We start from the raw sequence: 18,248 nt of genomic DNA on the forward strand, positions 1-18,248 counted from the left end.
GGGCTTGATCTGTTCTGCAGACAAGCCCCTTATTGCATATAGGATTTGCAGATGTGTTCTCCCATTATGCTGCCTGTTCACTTTGATCATGTCCTGTAAAGCACAAAAGGTTTTAGTTGTGATGAAATCTATTTAATCTGTTTTTTTTTTTCTCTTTTTTTGCTTGTGCTTTTCGTGTCCTATCTAAGAATCCATTGCTCAGCCCAGTGTCCCAAAGATTTTACTTGTATGTTTTCTTCAAAGAGTCATATGGTTTCACATCTTACATTTAGGACTCTGGTCCATCCTGACTTTTTGTTTATAACGTGTGGTGTGGAGGGATTTCACTTTTCACTGTTTTCCATATTTGGGGAATTTACCAATTGAAAAAAAAAAAGTTTGAAAACCTCACGAGGATCTCTGAATCGTTCAGATAGATTTTACCTTTGACAAGAATCTTTTATATTACAAGCACTTGGTATAAATTTAAAAGCATTTGGCCAGTGTTTACCATCTTCTTAAAGTGTAAGGCAGGGACTCCGAAGGGCTGGGTGTTCAGTGTTAGGGATTTACACTGTCCATCAGTGGGATGGTGCAACCCTAAAAAAAAAAGGGTGTGGTCACCATTTGTTCGCTTGCACTGCACACTGTCATGCAGTCGGGGAACAGGAGACTCTGGTTAATTAAAACTTCTGGCTTGTTACCTTTTCACAGTGCCATTTGTTAGAGCATTTGAATATTTTTGAAATTCTGGGAACCAGAGCTATGCCATCAATTTATGTAAGCCCCTTTTATTTTCTTATTTATTTATGGAGAGACAGAGCAGGGGAGAAGCAGAGAGAGAGAGAGAGAGAGAGAGAGAGAGAGAGAGAGAGGAAGAGAGAGAACCCCAAGCGGGCTCGGAGCTGTCAGTGCAGAGCCCCATGCGGGGCTCGATCCCACGAACTGTGAGATCATGACGTGAGTCGAGACCAAGAATCAGACGCTTAACCGATCAACCACCCAAGCTCCCCTGTAAGCCCCTTTCACATACGCAGGAGAAGATAGGTCTATCACCTCCAAACATCGGCAGTGTACCCTCTGAAAAGGATCAAGTGCCAGCAGTAAATGCTGTTTCCTCACTGTGCCATTGCAGGTTTATTTGAAATACAACAGTGTCCGAGAGGAAAACACTGCAACTTTCTCCACGTGTTCCGAAATCCCAACAATGAGTTTTGGGAGGCTAACAGAGACATCTACCTGTCTCCAGATCGGACTGGCTCCTCATTTGGCAAGGGCTCAGACAGGAGAGAGAGGATGGGCCACCACGACGACTACTACGGGAGGCCCAGGAGGCGGAGAAGCCCTAGTCCGTCGCATTCCTACAAGAGAAATGGGGAAGCTGACAGGAAAAGGAGAAGCAGCCACCGGGGGAAGAAGTCTCACAAACACCTGTCCAAGAGTCGCGAGAGGCACAGTTCGCGCAGTAGAGGAAGAAAAAGGGATGGCAGCCGCATCCGGGCCAGCCGGAGCCAGAGTTCCTCCAGGTCCAGGAGTCGTGGCAGGAGGAGGTCAGGCAGCAGAGACAGGACAACGCAGAGTCCCAAATCCAAATAAACCGATTTTGTTCCGAAATGATCGTACATCTTATTTGTGATGGCTGCTTCATACTTGGGTAGTAGAGGGCTCTGAGCTCGATGGATTAGCAAGTCCGGCAGAAAGAACCCTGTTTCAAAATACTTTTATTCTCTGAGAATCAGTGTGTTTAGCATAGAAGACACAAAATGTATAGATAATGTGAAGATCACTTGTAATCCTAACCCTTGGTGATAACCAACACTGGAGCATTGCTTAAGTCTTTTTCCTCTTCTTACGGATGTGTACAAATATTTTTTACAGAGATCATATGTGGCTGCAGTCGAATATGCTTTTCTTCCTATGCAAAACCTCATATTTTGTCAACCCTCTTACTTTTCTCACTGCATGGTGCGGGTCTATCAGTTTTATTCAACCATATCCCTAATTGTTGGATTTTAAAGTTCTCCCTAATTTTGCACGATTAAAAGAATCCAGTGCTATAAACAGTCCTGCTGTGGATCTCCTTAAATACTTTCACACGTTTCTGATGGTTTCCTTAGGATAAATTACATTACACCAAGAGATAGGACTACTGAAGCATTTACAAATTGCCCTCTGGAAAGGCTACAAAAATTTTACTCTTTCAATAATGAATTTTTCTATTCCCACAACACCAAGTTATTTTAATCTTTGCCAATTTGGTAAAATTTTAATCTTTGCCAGTTTGCTCAATTTTATGGTTAACTCTTTGTTTCTCTATGTATTGGTTAAGCCAGACACTTTTTCTGTATTTAATCGCTGTTAAATCTGGTTGTTTGCCCTTTATTAATAATCTATTGGATTTCTCTACATGCAATAGCTGAGCAGCTTTTTGACTTTAAAACTCACTTTGCTTTAAAGTACTTAAAGGGGGGAGGGGCGCCTGAGTGGCTCAGTTGGTTAAGCATCGACTTCGGCTCAGGTCATGATCCTCTCGGCTTGTGAGTTCGAGCCCTGCGCCGGGCTCTGTGCTGACAGCTCGGAGCCTGGAGCCTGCTTCGGATTCTGTGTCTCCCTCTCCCTCTGCCCCACCCCCGCTTGTACTCTGTCTCTCTCTCTCTCTCTCTCTCAAAAATAAACATTAAAGAACTAAATAAAGTACTTGAAAGGTAAAGTCAGTTTTTCCTCTCCATCCTGTCCCTTATTCACAGTGCCTTCTCAGGTGGAGGTTTAACATTGGGGGGGTTCATCTTTTTTATAGTGTGTTGGGGAGCTCTTTATAGAGAGGTAAATCTTATTTTTGTCATTTTCAGGAAAATTTGGATCCTTGCTACTGCCTACTGTTAAAGGAATTCTCATTTAAAAAACAATGGTCAGAGACCTGTTTAAAGAAAAAAAAAAAAGGCTTAAGGCCAAAAAATACCATTCTTAGATTTCAGATCACAAAGAAGAAAAGATGCTCTCATACTTCATGTTTTTAATTTCCTTAGTAACCTTTCCATTGACATACTGGAGATACTGAATTTCAGAGTATGTGGCATTTGGCAACTTGAGATTTGGAAATAAGGATGCACAAAATACTGAAGCCAACAGAGGAAGAGAAATTTCAAGATTGGGATTTCTGAGTGGTTATCTGTTGAAAATGAGTTCTTAAAAAAAAAAAAACAACGAAAAAATGAGTTCTTCAGTATGTAGTCTATAGAAGAAAGTATGGTCCAGGTGTGCCTGGGTGGCTCAGTCAGTTGAGTGTCCAACTTCGGCTCAGGTCATGATGTCACAGTTCATGGGTTTGAGCCCCGTGTTGGGCTCTGTGCTGATAGCTCGGAGCCTGGAGCCTGCTTTGGATTGTCTCCCTCTTTCTCTGCCCCTCCCCCACTCGTAACTCTGTTTCTCACAAATAAACGTTATAAAAAATTTTTTTTAAATATGGTCCAGAAATCATTTTACCTTACAAATTGATTTGTTCAACTTTAAATGCTTGCTTTACCCTAAAAACGATTGAAAACTGTCATTATCTACTGGACTCACTAATGCAGAATAACTATCCCTAAATCCAGTGTTCTTCAGTACTTGCCTAAATATAGTCAAGATATACACAATTAAAGGTGGTATTCCGAGCTGAATGGCCTTCACAGATCATGGAGGACAAAACGGGATAAACACCAGCTTGTGCTCAAGGTAATTATGAGATGATGGGGTCTTTTCCCTTGGGCATTCATGGGCATTGTGTGGAGGGAGGGAAAGGGCAGTTTTTAAACCACTTGACTGGTTCATTCGAGTGTGCATCTTGAACTTAAATGTATTACTGTTTTTTAAATTTATAACGTGATTTCTATTTATGATTTAAAAGTTCCAGCTCTACGTTGCCAGCAGAAGCCCATCAGGCCTGTTTCCAGTGAATAAACCGAGTATTGGAGACTAAGTCTGCAAGTATCTTTTTAGCAGACTAGAAACTTGATGGTAGTTGATCCTTTGTTCTTTACCATCCTTGCTTTAGTATGTAACATTTCCCATCTGCACTTAGGAGGGGGTCCCTTAACTATCATGATAACCAAAGTTTTGAGTTGCTGCTTATATTAGGCAGTAGTTTGCAAACATCAGTTCATTTTGGCAAGTGTGCTAGCCTCTCCGGGGCTTGGGGGAATGGGGATCCGGCTGATGTGCAGTACCTTCGATTACCTGGAGTAATCAAGAGTTGCTCATTCAGAAAGAGTAGAAAAGTCAACTGCATCAGGGTTTTAAAAGCGGCATTTATTGATTGAAAATAAATGTGTGGATAGGCTCTCAGCATGGAATCCACATTATTTTTTAATGAGTTTGAAGTACATGAAGACTCCTTACATCTTCCACCATTTATCTTGTGTGTGCTTTTAGCAACCACATTGAAACGGAGATGGATTTTTGACATTTCACTGAAAAAATGTAAAATTCTTTAAGCAGCTCCCCATAGTTGATAAACCTTTGCAAAGAGAAAGATAAAAACACACTACAATGGTATACGTTGAACATTTATTACAACCAATTGGTGATGTGATAAGACAGTGCTAACATGGCCCGAATATGTATTGGTCACAATCACAACAAAGCTTAATCCAGCCCAGCAGATACAAATGAAAGTGTAAACCATGAAGACATGTTTACATACACAGAAGTATGTATAAAAGTGACATTGAAACAATTGTACAGCTTTAAAAAATATAGGGCCCACTAATGCCATTTTACCTCATTCGACTATCACTTTTATATGAAAGGTGGTGTCTGCTTTTAGAAGATTTCTGATAACTAGGCAGTGCCATGGAAGGGAATGAAGCTGCCCTAACGTTTGCAGCACTTGTAAGTGGAGGGAAGCTAAATAAATTTGGCTCTAACAAGCACCCCGGAAGGAATATTCGTGCTTTAAACACTGACTTAAGCAACACTCTGTGAAGAGAAGAAACATGTTTTCTGTAAGATGCTGTTATGAAGAATTCCAGGTTACGTCAATGTTTCCTTTTTTATTTGGGGGCATCAAAAACCATCTAAGTCACTACATGGTTATGACCACAAAAAAATCTGTCTCAGGAGTTGAATGTTCCTTGGCCTTAAAAATAACGTGCTCGCTATTAGTCGCTCTCTGTTCCTCGTCCCAGGTCTGGAATGCCAGGGAAAGATTTTTTAGTGTAAAACACACCATTTCAATTTAGTCATTTGTGTATTCCCTTTAAGTATGTAGTTTCCAATGAGGGTCTTTGGTATAAATTTGGTTCTCTTTTTTAAAGTTTCAACATAAACAGTTAAATTTTAATTCATTTGATATGTATCAATTCCCTTTATCCTCAGATATACTGAAATGTCCCACACTAGTCTTTGGTTTCATATAACCAGGTTTCATATTACAATTTTTAACAGTTTCCTTTGCCAAAGACCGTAATTAATGAATGTAGATTGCCTAATTGTGTCATTCTCATAGATACATAATCAGATTGAGAGAAAAAGATTTAAAAACTAAAATATCCAGAAAAGGTACCTTTCTTTTTCTGCATCATTCTAACTCATGTTTAAGTCCCTTAAGTTATCGCTTGATTAACCAAAGTTCCCTTTAAAAAAATTTTTTTTGTGTGTAGGCCTGAATGAAGCAGCTTAGCAAAACAGTAATACTGACAAGACGTCATCTTATACCATTAGCTAACATGGACATGAAGGCAGTGACCATCTACAGTGTGTGAAATGTCACAAGAAGTCATCAACAAGGGAGGTGAGTTATGTCAGTCCAATTTCTTCAAGAACACTACGTGGGGTTTCAGCTTCCTGTGGAGGGAAAATGTGAGACTCTGGTAAGCAGATCCGGGGAAGCTTGAGAGTGTGAAATTGACACGGAGGGATGTGCAAGTTTCAGAGAACAATGCAAGCAGTTCATTGGGTTGGGCACAGTCTAAAACTGAGAGCAGGCGGTTATTCAGGGTTGTGGACCCCAAAAGACCACAGAAGGGTATTTTCAGCATGCATTAAATACCCACTAATTACCTACCAATGTGCTGGGTACCATCGCTGTAACACAAAAAGCAGTCAAGCCCGCTGGCAATTTAGGAAATCATTGCTACTGAATTAGCTACAGGAAAAGTAAGTTATCTTTGTGTTAAAATTCAGAACCTCCCCTAAATAAAAAGCAGGGAAAACCCCGAGTTCTTCTGAATCTTCACACAATGTTGTTTCCCATGGCCCCCCCCCCCCTTTTTTTTTTTTTGGTCATGTGTATTCATAGAAATGTCTTACTCTGAGTTTTTACTCAGTTTTTAACTTAACTGTCCCCAGCAGCATGGCTTCAGAAACTCACCTTCCCAGACCTCTCCAAGGCAACCAATGGCTTTGGTGAGGCAACACAGAAAGAATACCTGGGGACAAAGGCATTTTTGTCCTATGTAACAATCAATATTCATTTTTAAATGTCAAAGGAAGACAAGACAAAGCAGGCATATCTAGAAAAAAATTACTTAATATTCCAAAGTGGCTGATTTTGCATATCACAAAATAGGACCAGGTCAGATTCAGGGGTTACTTGCAATAATTCTGTAATTAAAAGGCATACTAGAATTTAACGGAGAAAACGTAATTTTTAGTATCCAATAACAAATTAACTTACTTTTGCATCCTAATTATGGTACAGCACAAAACAAGGAAAAGAACAATATTAAACCACAAATCCATACGTTAGATTTAATTGCATGTAAAGCAGTACATGGAATAATCTTAAGTAAATTAAACGCTAGTCTGTTTCCGTATTTGGATAGTACTTACCTTCATATAGAGATTTGAGGGAGAGAGGGCTTAGTGCCCGACTTCTAGAAAGTGCTCAAAAAAATGTCAACCGATAACATTACACAACTGAGACCTAACTGAAGGTATTTAGCATTTAGTACTAAATAAGGTACTATAAATCAACTCTGCATATAAAGTTTTTATGGTAACCTTTTAGTAGGTGTGTTTACTAATGAAAAATGGGTAAAAAATCAGCTTTGGTTAAAGAAAAAAATTCTGAAGTATTCTTGCCCTCGCCACCCCTCCCCCCAACGAAACCTCAGCTTAACCAGGCTACACATCAAAATATGTATGGTGGATAAGCAAACAAGTTAAACAGCGCCACAAGATTACAACCCGCTGGAGGACATTCTACAACATAGATGACTCAGTTTTAAAAAAATGGCAAGGAAAAAAAGCAGACGAGTTGTTAAAGATGAAAAGACTTAAAAAACATCAACCAGATACAACGTGAGCCTTGTTGGAAATCTGGTTCTAACCAAGTATAGAAATGCATTTTCAACAATTAGGTGAAATTGAACCAGGAACAAGTATTAGGAATTACTGTCAATTTGGGGGGCGGGGGGAGGACTGTGGTACTTCTTTCTCCTGGTGATACATACTGAAGGATTAAAGATGAAATAAGAGGTCTAGGGCTTGCTCTAAAATACTGAGGCAAAAATGGGGGTGGGGGGAAATGGATGACGAAACAGGCATAGTACTAAGAGTACTGAGCTGGTGGTTGCTGAAGCTGAGTGATGTGCACACAAAGGTTCTCTTTTATTTGCAGGTCTCAGAGTTTTCACGATACAGTTTAAAGAAAGTCTAATGGAAAGATGCAACAGTCCCAAGAATCATGTAAGCCAGTCTCTTTCCCTTCTCATGTTTAGCCTCAGACATTACATATACTGTACTGACATCTGAATCACATATATCTTAAATAAAGGAAACAATTTAAAAACAATTGTTTCCATTTAGGCCTTGAACTGTAACCAGTCCATTTACATGCGGACTTTGTTACCATATGGTAACTCTATTTTCCTTAGGATTTTCTTAACATTTTTTCTCTAGCTTACTTTACTGTAAGAATATGGTATATAATACATATACAAACGAGGTGTTAACTGAATGTTCAGGTTGTCGGTAAGGCTGCCAGTCCACAGTTGGCTGTTAAGTTTTTGGGGGAGTCAAAAGGTGTATGTGAATTTTCAATTGCCTGGGAGGGTTGGCGCTCCTAACCCACTCATTGTTCAAAGGTCAACTGTAAGGTTAAATTGTCTTTAAAAACACCATACAGCCTTTAATGCATTTATTAAAAGATGCCTACATTGAATTCCATGCAGGTAACATTCTTCACTTATCCATGTAAGAATGACTCCCATTCTATTCCCCGGAGCTGGTCAGACTTCCCCTATGTCCTTACTGCCTGTAATCCTATATGGCATTTCCTGAAGAGAACCATGTTACGTGTCCCATATGCATTATTTAAAATATATGTCCTTTCCAAAAGGCCTACTTAAAAGCAATCAGTTACATATTTGATTCCTTGAGACTTGTACTATTTGTACATTAGTTTTTTTTTTTTTTTTTTACAAATTGTGTTCATAATATAAAATGTAATTTTGCCATGTTCACACTGAAATTGTAGCTCAAAATTACCTAGAAAAACTATTCTCTAAAGTAATCAAATTCATAGAAACAAAGTAGAATGGTGGTTACCAAGGGCTGAGGAGGGATGGGGAGTTGTTTAATGGCTACAGTTTCAGTATGGCAGGATGAAAAATTTCTGGACATCAGCTGCACAACGTGAATATACTTAACAGTCCTGAACTGTACATTGAACAGAATTTGCCAGCTTAACCATTTTTATGTTTTTTAAATATGTTTAATAAAATTACCTGGAAAAACTAAAGTGTAAAATATATTTGTCAAAAGGGATGGAGAAGAAAAAAGTCATTCACATGAGACAAAGTACATGCAATACTTTTATTTTAGACGTGCAAGAAAAGCGATTTCAGAATCTACTAATTTAAAGCAAGCAGCTGTATACAAATAACAAAAGAAGCAACATCTTGTTACAGCTCAGCACACAGCATCCAAAGCAAACAGGCATGAGACAATGCATATTCAGCATTAAAACCAGATGAATAACATATTGCAGGGTTGGGGGAGGGGCAGAGGACAAAAATGGAAATGAAAGACCAGTGTCTCCCAATGCTTTCAAGGTATAATGCTAAGTTTCTCATTTGATAGCCCATCCAGGTGCTTCAAATGTCATGCAGTACAGCGAGAATGGAAAGAACTGGTCTGCATACCTGCCTAATAGACACTCTCATAGGTCGTCTTTCAGTGGTAAACCTGTTTGAGCATCTTTTGAATTGGTTTAATGATAGCTTACTTAATCAGGCTTTAAACTCTCTACATATAAGCAATGAATTATTGGATACTTTTCCTTTTATAATAAGTTGCACGTTTTAAAACTATACACCGTAATCAATATTAAGTCTTAATATTTAGAATATAAAACTATAGTTAACAAATCATTAAGTATTTAAATCCATCACTAGTAAAATACTAGTATTTAAACTGTATTAGGATTTTAACTATATAAACAAACTCAGTATTAACATTTTGAAAAGGTTATTTCCTATTAAACAACAGATACTGTAGAAGAGACTTCTAACACAGTTTTCTGATCATTCTTAAAGGGACTGTTCAATATTGTGTGGCACAAATGTGATCCAATATACATGGCATTACAAACTTAGGAACTGTGAATGTTTCACCCTTAAATGTTTGTAATAGTACAGATTTTACTTTCTTGAATTATTTCCAAATATACTTTTATGTGATACGTTAGAATACATTAGCTCACAGAGAGCTGTAATACAGTCACACTAAATAGAATTTCTTTTCTCCCCCAACATCTGAAGACCAAGTCACACTGTATGTTACGACACTGTTTATTCTGCTGTAGCACTTCTGCTATATGCTCTTTGGTAAAAACTTTAACGATTGCTAACGTTTCCTTTTACAAGATGAATCATGTACGTGTTTAAGGTGAAATACTACTCAAAACATTCATAGGCCATATTTCAAGAAGAAATTAAACCAGTTGAGAGCAGGAATAAACTATATCAAGATCATATATAGAATGAAAATCAAACAGAGAAATGACGACAGGAAAAAAAAATTACAATGGTGAAGGTATTGATTCTGAAATGATTATACAAGATAATCAGTCACCAAGCTGAGGGCATTTTCTTTCATAAGTATATCAGCTCTCTATTTCCTCTGTGCAATTCTGCATACACGATGAGTAGTCATTTAGTACACAGGGACATTAAAATATTCATGACGTGGCTACAAAAGAAATGCATATATTCTTATACAGTATACAAACTCAGAGACACAATCAGATTTCTAGAATGTTTACTGCACAGTAAAGAAAATGGAAACTTAAATTTTTGTTTTTGTTCTTTGGTCTATGGCTGAATATTTAGCTTATAAACAGTGCTAAAGGAGTTCAGATTCCTCTTTTAAAAACCTCATATAATGATAATCAAAATGATCTATGTCCTACAAAATCCAAAAGCACTGTATTTACTAACAGGCTGAAAAGATTTTCAGTGTAAAGTCATCTGGTCAGTACTGAGTTAACTGAAAGTTCAATTAGAACACTACCTCCCGCCAGTCTTCAAGTATGTCAGGATTTTATTACACAAAGTAAAGGAATTTAATCCGTTAATGAAAATCGTTACATCCTAAGGTGACCATAAACTCTTTTACAGATCCTAAAGGAAAATCTTTCCCAAGAAGTAGTGGAAAAGCAGTCACCCATTTGGTATTTTAAGTAGCAATGGAGGTTTTTAATGGTTCACTTAGCTTTAAAAAAACAGAACAAAAAGAAAACAAAAAACAACAACAAAAACTCCAAAGACAATGCCTTTAAGACTGAGGATATTACTTTTTAAATAATCCTCAAGATAGATTATAAAGAAATCTCCAAAAAGATGTCAACTGTCTATGCCTACAAATTTATGTAAAATAGAAGTTTCTCATGTCAATGAGGTAACCTGAGGTGAGGTTTTAAACTGAGCCTAGAGTGTCCAGAGATGGATTTCTAGGGACTCCACAAACCCCTTAAAACTAGAGGCAAAATTCTGTGCAGATTTTCCTGAGAAGAGGGCCCAGGGCTCTTTAGACTCTCAAAGGGATTTTACCCCTGCCAAAAGGCTTGTGATTCAAAGTTTAAAATTGCTCATTTGAGTGCTTCTAAAATATCCTCATTTTAATATTAAATTCGGCATTTTGAAATGTTAGGCTACAAAGTCATGTAAACTGTTCAAATATGTGACAGATCTCTCATACGAGAACCATTAAATATAAAAGTATCTGAGAAGCACCAGTTAAATTTTAATCCTCAGATAATTCTTAAACACTTTCAAGAGACAGTTGTGCCTTCTTCCTCACTCAATACAGTGGAATGAACCAGCAAGTTAAAATAATGTAATAAACCCCAAATGCTTCATGTTCTTATGGAAGCTCTCATTTGCATAGGGGAATTCTATTTCTGTTATCAGTGACATTAGCGCTTCACAGTATTTACTAATACTTTTTTGTCAAAGAACCTCTGAACCTATTTCAATAGTCTGTGTAAAAAAAAAAAAAAATTCTAAGTCCCAACGATGAATGACTAGCAGAGTAAAATTCCCTATGAAAATAGCAGTTAAATGAAGTATTGGGACTATCCCTTAAGATTTAATGGAATCAGACTTATCAGGTAATACTAAAATATAAATAACAAACTTGACAAAAACCAAACTGAATTCATAGGTCCTACTACATTTTGATGCGTGTCAGAACTCCAGCACGTATTCTAGTACGCTCTCTTACACCCAATGAAACTCTTGCTGTGATACATATTCTCTGTTTTCTGGAGAGAGAACAAGAAAAGTTTAAGTCTGTCAACCTTTCACCTAAATAGCAGTTCTTTGAACCTTTATATTATAGCTTTAAATCTTTTTGTTTTCTCTTAATTCTATACACACTGTGCAAAAACCAACCATGGAGAGCTTATGCCCATTGACAGAAAAGAGAAAGGTAGTGTCCCAAGTAGGGCTGAGCACACCAGCAGTCCTCCCCAGAAGAGACTTACTATGGAAGAAAACAAACAGCTCTCAAACATGACTGCGCCGCATGTCTGACAGACCTTTTACTACACTTCGTAAAGGAAAGGGGAGATGCTAAACCAAACTATGCCTTACAGCCAATGATCCATATTAAGTATACTTAAACAAGAAATTAGCATCCATCAAGTGTGAAGAATATTCTTCACAGGGAAAAATATTCTTTCAGAAACCCTAAAATGCACACAAATAATGTATCCTTTTACCACTTTTAAGTTACCGTAACATGTTTCAATAATTTCTCAGTTGAGACAGTCTGAAAAAGCTGTGCTATAAATGCCTTAGTGACCACTTAACACTTAAGGTTAATTTTAAGCTGAATGACAGATATGCCCACATTAGCCAAATGATTTTTTTCTCTAATATCCAAAGAAAATATGACAGCGGATTAAATATAACTCTAGTATTCTGGGCCCTCACACTATCAGTACATCTAATGAGTCATGGAATAATTATTTACTTAAGAATTGGGGAGGGTGAGAGTCAAGCGTGTCATAATGCACAAGGGGTCCTGTGCAGAACCAGAACTACTATCTTTTTCCACTACCCAGGCAAGGTGAGTTTCTTAATACACTAAAACATCAGCGATTTCAAATACAGGGGAATAGAGGCCAGAATGAAAACAAACATTTTTTGAATACAGTTGTTTTATTACACAAATACCGCAAATTGCCCTTAGTACCAATTCTCTGGAGACCTGTTCTCTGATTAGAGATTAGACATTATTTTCAACCTGAAATGGGCCTACAGTCCTGGGCAATCCTTTTACTCCTCACTCATTTACTCCCCAGTTAAGTCTATTCCAAACCCTCAACATTTCCCTCAGGTTATCTATGTCTCCTCTTTCTCCTCCATCCCTAGCAGCTCTTCTCTAGACGAGTTTCTCGAAGAAAATGACAACTTTCTCAATTTCGCTCATCCAGCTGATGAGGAAAAAACAAACTACAGCTTTACTCAGTTATCTCCTCCTAGGTGTCTTGCCTAAGACCAATGCTTTTGATTCCATTCCCATTCACCCTGCCAATATACTTTCCCCTTTAGTCTATTGCTGTCTGCATTTGCTCCTTCTCCTTAGTGTACGTGCATGTATGTTCAACTTTCCTCCATACTAAGAGTAACTTTCTTCTCAACCCCCTACAAAAAGAACCAGAGGTAGCGGGAAGTGGAGGTTAACAAACACAGCAGAGAGAGGAATTAAGTTACACCTGTTCTTAAAACTGCCTACATTGCTAAGACAAACTCCATCACCTTCGAAATTCCCAGAAAGTCACCACACTAGGCCGATGACTCATAACAATCTGGGAAACTGTAATGAAATCTGGGAAGCTAGCACTTATCTGAAGACTTAAGTCTTGTTGAGATGAGTGCTTAAGTTAACTACTGGTATTGGATCCAAAATGGAAAACCTAGTCTCCCGATTTTCTAGTACACAAAGAGAAAATAGTTTACATTTAATGAAAAATACAAGTAACTATAATTTGAAGTTACTGCTTTATCCGTTTTTCTTGTAGAGGGGCTTCACTTATTCCTTGTACTAAAAGTAGTATCCTCTGTCCTTCATGTTCTAGAATACAAAGGTCCAGGGGCGCCTGGGTGGCTCAGTCGGCTGAGCATCCGACTTCGGCTCAGGTCATGACCTCGCCGTTCGAGCCCCATGTCGGGCTCTGTGCTGACAGCTCAGAGTCTGGAGCCTGTTTCAGATTCTGTGTCTCCCTCTCTTTCTGCCCCTCCCCCGCTCACACTCTGTCTCTCTCTCTCTCTCTCTCTCTCTCAAAAAAAACATTAGAATATAATGGTCCTTTTTACTGCCCCTCACTGTATTCTGTGGCAGAATTCCTACTCTCAACTCTGGAACCCTATTCCTTGTGCTTAAAGACCAAAGGGCCAGAGAAGATCCAAATTCACGAAGATCTATGTTTAGCAATGAATAGAAAGAGAAGAACTAAAAGCCCTTATAAGGTACCTTTTATGACACAGCTCATAATGTCAGTCGTATTCCATCAGCAATTGTGAGGCACTAGTAAAGTCAGAAAGTTTTCTGACATTAAGTTAGCAACGATTGGCAAGAGCAATATGGTTGTTCCAGATAGTTAGGGTCTAAAATGGCCAAGAGCATACAAATGCCTCACTTTACATGCTGGAACTTTCTTTTTAGCAAATTCTACTTGATTTTACCTAATGGAATAACACAATGTGTACTCTCCCATTCACACAACATCATTTTGTCATTTAAAAAACTTGTAAATTAAAAATATATTTCTACTTCTAGTACATGTTTGTTTTACAGTTCTAGAAAAGGGAGGGGGACCTCAAACATTTTCACAGGTAATGCTGATAAGTTAATGCCCACTCCTAGATCTTTCCTCACTTGATATACTGTGAGTATCTTTCCTTATCATTACATAGAAATCAATCTCATTGCTTTTACAACCAGGTTAACAGTTCCATGTATGTAGGTAGCATAGTTTTCTTAACCTATTTCCCACTGATTAACATTTGGGTAAGTTCCAATGGCTTAATATTACACTGAGTCTTAGTGTATTTGTATATTTTTTTTGGACACAATTCCTTGAAATTTAACTGATGGGTCAAAAGGTGTACACATTTAACTGTTAACAGCACCAAACTCATGCTCCAAAATGGACTACAAAGTTTAAGTGGTCATAAGCAGCAGACAAGAGGGTTGCTCATCCATGCCAATCCAAGAACCAAAAGAAGTTATCATTCATATTTTAATTTACATTCCCTTACATAAAAGGGCCATTTGTTTTTTTCTCTCATCTGTGAATTATTTTCTTTCATCTGTGAATTATTTATTTATATCTGCTGTTGTCTTTTTCTATTGTGCTGATCTATTTCTATTCCACGTCTCAAAAGTTTGTCTTAAAGATGATAGGGATAACTACCATCTTGTAAACCCTGCTCTAAAACCTATTAGTTATAAAATACTAAGGACAAATTACTTTCTCTGGCAGTTAATTATACTTTTCAAATTAAAAAAACCAGACTAATTAGCAAATATCACTTTAGACTTGAAATAGTTTTAAGCATACTTTAGGGTAACTGTATTGTATTTGCCTTGGTCTTCCATTTGGATCAGGACTTGAAATGCTTTAAATTTGATCAGGGTTTTCAAAACATAAAAGATTTCCTTGAATCACTGAATTTCAAATATTCAAACTCTCTATCTTTGCTAAGTAAGTTCTTGAAGGCTAGTAAGGTACAGGAGAACAACAACAACAAAAAAGTCTGCATGTACAATAAAAGCCTGTATTTGCAAATTCCGATCATTTAAATTATTCCTCCTATAAAAAAAAATGATCAAATCCCTAAAGTGAATGGGGAAAACAGCAGAAAATTAAAAAAATATTCTAACTGCCTGCAGGGTATACTCAATTCTGTTTCCATGTAAAAACTCAATTACCTTAACAGACATCAACAGATTTGGTTATTGTTCAGGAAACGAAATTATATAGTGACAACCCACAAGCTTTGCTGTGGGTTAGGTGTTGAAGTCAACCACAGATTATCTCCCCAGGCACTGGTTATCAAGTAAGGGTGATTTCATTGACTCACAGAGGTGATTTTTATAGCCATTTACATGTTCTTATTAAGCACATTTGTCCTTCTTTTACTGTCCTTAGGGTTTTTTTTTTCCCCTCCTGCTTTTGATTCATTGCAGCCAATCATTTATACTCTGGACTATATATTATATTGAAAAGATATAGTGGTCTGTAAAATGTAAATGGAATCTTTGTATATATATCCTATTGTGTTAAACCAAAGGTTCTTAAGCAGGGCACTCCTGATACTTGAGGCTGGATAAATTCCTTATTCTAGGAGGGCTGTCCTGGGCACTGTTGGACGCTTTTTTTTTAAAGAAAAAAAATCACCACCAACGGCTAGGAATATGCTCTTTGCAGGTGCCAGTCTTAGGCCTCATGCAATCAATTTAGTAGATCAGGATCAACATCGAAGAAAATAGAAGAGAAAATGTGAGATTGCAACACAAGAAATAAAAGTATTATTTAACAAAATATTTTTTCAGTTTATGTGCGTGTAACTACTGTGATATAAAAATGTATTTTACTGTGGGTTCTTGTCAAATATCTTTGAAAATCAGATTTACAGCTACTGATTTTAAGTTACTCCAACTTTTCATTATTACAAATAGCCCAGAGTAGCAAGAGCAGGCTCAAAATGAGTTAAAATGAAACTCATTTAACTCATAAAAATAAAAGGGGGGGGGAATCCTCAAATTCTGAAAAGCAGGCAAATACAGAGCTCAAAAAACACATCTAGAACAAAATGATTAGAACCTGAAAACCAGTGATTAAGGACATTGGCCAAATTGTTTCTTATAAAGCGTAAAATGAAAGACAAGATTTGTTCTGCCTTTGTTTTTTCTGCATCTGCCTTTCTGTATTTTCCATTTCAAGCATTAATGTAACCAAACCTTACTTATCTAGTTTGTTCTAGCAGACCCCAATCAAGTTTACCTATAAAAAATTACAATATGGGGGCTCCTGGGTGGCTCAGTCAGTTAAGCGTCTAACTCCCAATTTGGGCTCAGGTGATGATCTCATGGTTTGTCGGTTTGAGGCCCATGGAGCCTGCGTGGGATTCTTTCTCTCTGTCCCTCTCTCTGGTCCTCCCCTGCTCTCGCTCTCTCTCTCAAAATAAATACACTTAAAAAAATTAAAATACGCTGGCCTTGTTAACTTTTAACCCAATTTAAAAGAAAAAGGGTTAGGCTTAAAGGCTTTAACAAACAATGGAAATCACAAAGGAATCAAAGGAGTTTGTCTTATTAAACCAAATCCTAAGAGGATTTATATCAAAACACTTTTTGCTGTTAAAGGATATTGTAAATATTTGAACATATCTAGCTATTGTAAAACAATGTACAATATTCTTGAGTTTGAGTAGCATGCCCAAACATTCTTAATTAACAAGATTTTAATTTAACCCCCCCCAACTTTATACTAAAAGGCATGTTATTAAATACTCCAAGTACTTATTTACTTAAAAATAATTTTAGGTTACAAAAGATTCATTTTTAAAAATCACTTTTTCTAAGATTCTTACCTTTCCATTTTTATGCAGTCCAACAGATTTATTATTACTTCCACAAAGATGTTGCATAGTACTAAGATATATCATGCAGCCCCAGCACTAAAACAAATCAATTTTAGCAGCGCTAATTCTCCACAGAGCACCACTTTCTAGCTGAGGCAGATTAACAACTGCAAATCCGAGTGAATCTATTCATAAAGTGGATCATCTCGAAGTAGAAGCAAATTCATAAGTGTAATGCTTGCTTTTGGTACCTCACTTATTTTTCATTTCTCAGATTACTTTGTGAGAAACAATACCAACAGCAAACAAAGCTCAAAAGGAAAACCCCCACAAATTTCAAAATGATGCTGTTAGTATAAAAAAGAAAGGCTGACACATCTCAAAGCGCTGATCAACACCATCATGCATCTACCGCTGAGGTTAAAGCCCGACGACGCCCGGTATTTAACTATTTGATCTTCACGGATCAGGCAAGGACTTGAAATCATCTCACGTGCAACAGTCTTTGCATAACACCCCACTTTATCCATGCCACAAAGATGGTAAATTTAGTAGTTACCAAGAAATAAGTTGGGGGTCAAAGGGACTAAAGCCTTAGACTGCTCTTTATCATAAGATATCCTCAGACAAACCTCCCCATTCTTCATTCTGGCTCTATAAAATTAAGGAGCAGAGAAAAACTGGTAAGTGCCTGACTTTACAAAGAAAATGCACTCTACATTTCCTTGGTCATTACATGTATGTTTATAAATCAACTGTACCACTCCCCCCAGGTCCTCCCCCACAAAAAGCTAGCTTAAAATAGGCACTTAATTGGTGGTGTGGGTGGGGAGGTGGAATGTTCCAAGTATTGCAAAGAATGTCAGTTTAGTAATCTCAGCATGTTGCACTTTAGTAATTTAAGAATCAAGTACCAGTGGCATGTTAAGAAAACGTGTTAAATTCCAACAGACATTAAAAATTGGATAATAGACCAATTTTTCTGGGCTTTACCCCCAAATCTATGTATTCACAGAACCAAATGCCAAAAGGAATACACATACAGTTCAGTCTAGAAATGTCAAAACTGAACCACTATTTACCAAGTAATTAAGTAAAATAAAAAAGATCTTTATTATTTGATCACAGTGTCTGATATCGTAGCAATTATTCAAATACCCATTGATGTTATGTTCTCATTACTGATTATAA

At 37.3% G+C, this 18,248-nt stretch overlaps 2 protein-coding genes across 13 annotated transcripts in view; one reads left to right on the plus strand and one right to left on the minus strand.

Annotated features, from left to right (window-relative positions):
* Positions 1 to 2,042, plus strand: part of ZRSR2 (zinc finger CCCH-type, RNA binding motif and serine/arginine rich 2) — a 28,037-nt gene extending 25,995 nt beyond the window's left edge. For all 3 annotated transcript variants that reach the window (XM_006943591.4, XM_045051266.1, XM_045051267.1), the window contains one exon: positions 1,115 to 2,042. In XM_006943591.4, the coding sequence (XP_006943653.1) occupies positions 1,115 to 1,575 (461 nt within the window). In that variant the 3' untranslated portion in view covers positions 1,576 to 2,042. The remainder of the gene's footprint in view (positions 1 to 1,114) is intronic.
* Positions 2,043 to 4,510: 2,468 nt separating this feature from the next.
* Positions 4,511 to 18,248, minus strand: part of AP1S2 (adaptor related protein complex 1 subunit sigma 2) — a 28,142-nt gene continuing 14,404 nt past the window's right edge. Inside the window, exons 5-7 of one of the 10 annotated variants that reach the window (XM_023248821.2) lie at positions 6,635 to 6,643; positions 6,329 to 6,386; positions 4,511 to 5,802 (exon numbers count right to left, since the gene is read on the minus strand). In XM_023248821.2, coding sequence (XP_023104589.1) covers positions 5,795 to 5,802; positions 6,329 to 6,386; positions 6,635 to 6,643 — 75 coding nt within the window. In that variant the 3' untranslated portion in view covers positions 4,511 to 5,794. Of the gene's footprint in view, positions 5,803 to 6,328; positions 6,387 to 6,634; positions 6,644 to 8,761; positions 10,153 to 11,632; positions 11,726 to 17,616; positions 17,712 to 18,248 lie in introns of those variants that run through there. The other 9 variants (XR_006593340.1, XR_002739741.2, XM_023248822.2 and 6 more) reach the window with 9 other exon arrangements.

This window comes from Felis catus, chromosome X (genome assembly GCF_018350175.1).
Source record: "Felis catus isolate Fca126 chromosome X, F.catus_Fca126_mat1.0, whole genome shotgun sequence".
Classification (NCBI taxonomy): Eukaryota; Metazoa; Chordata; class Mammalia; order Carnivora; family Felidae; genus Felis; species Felis catus.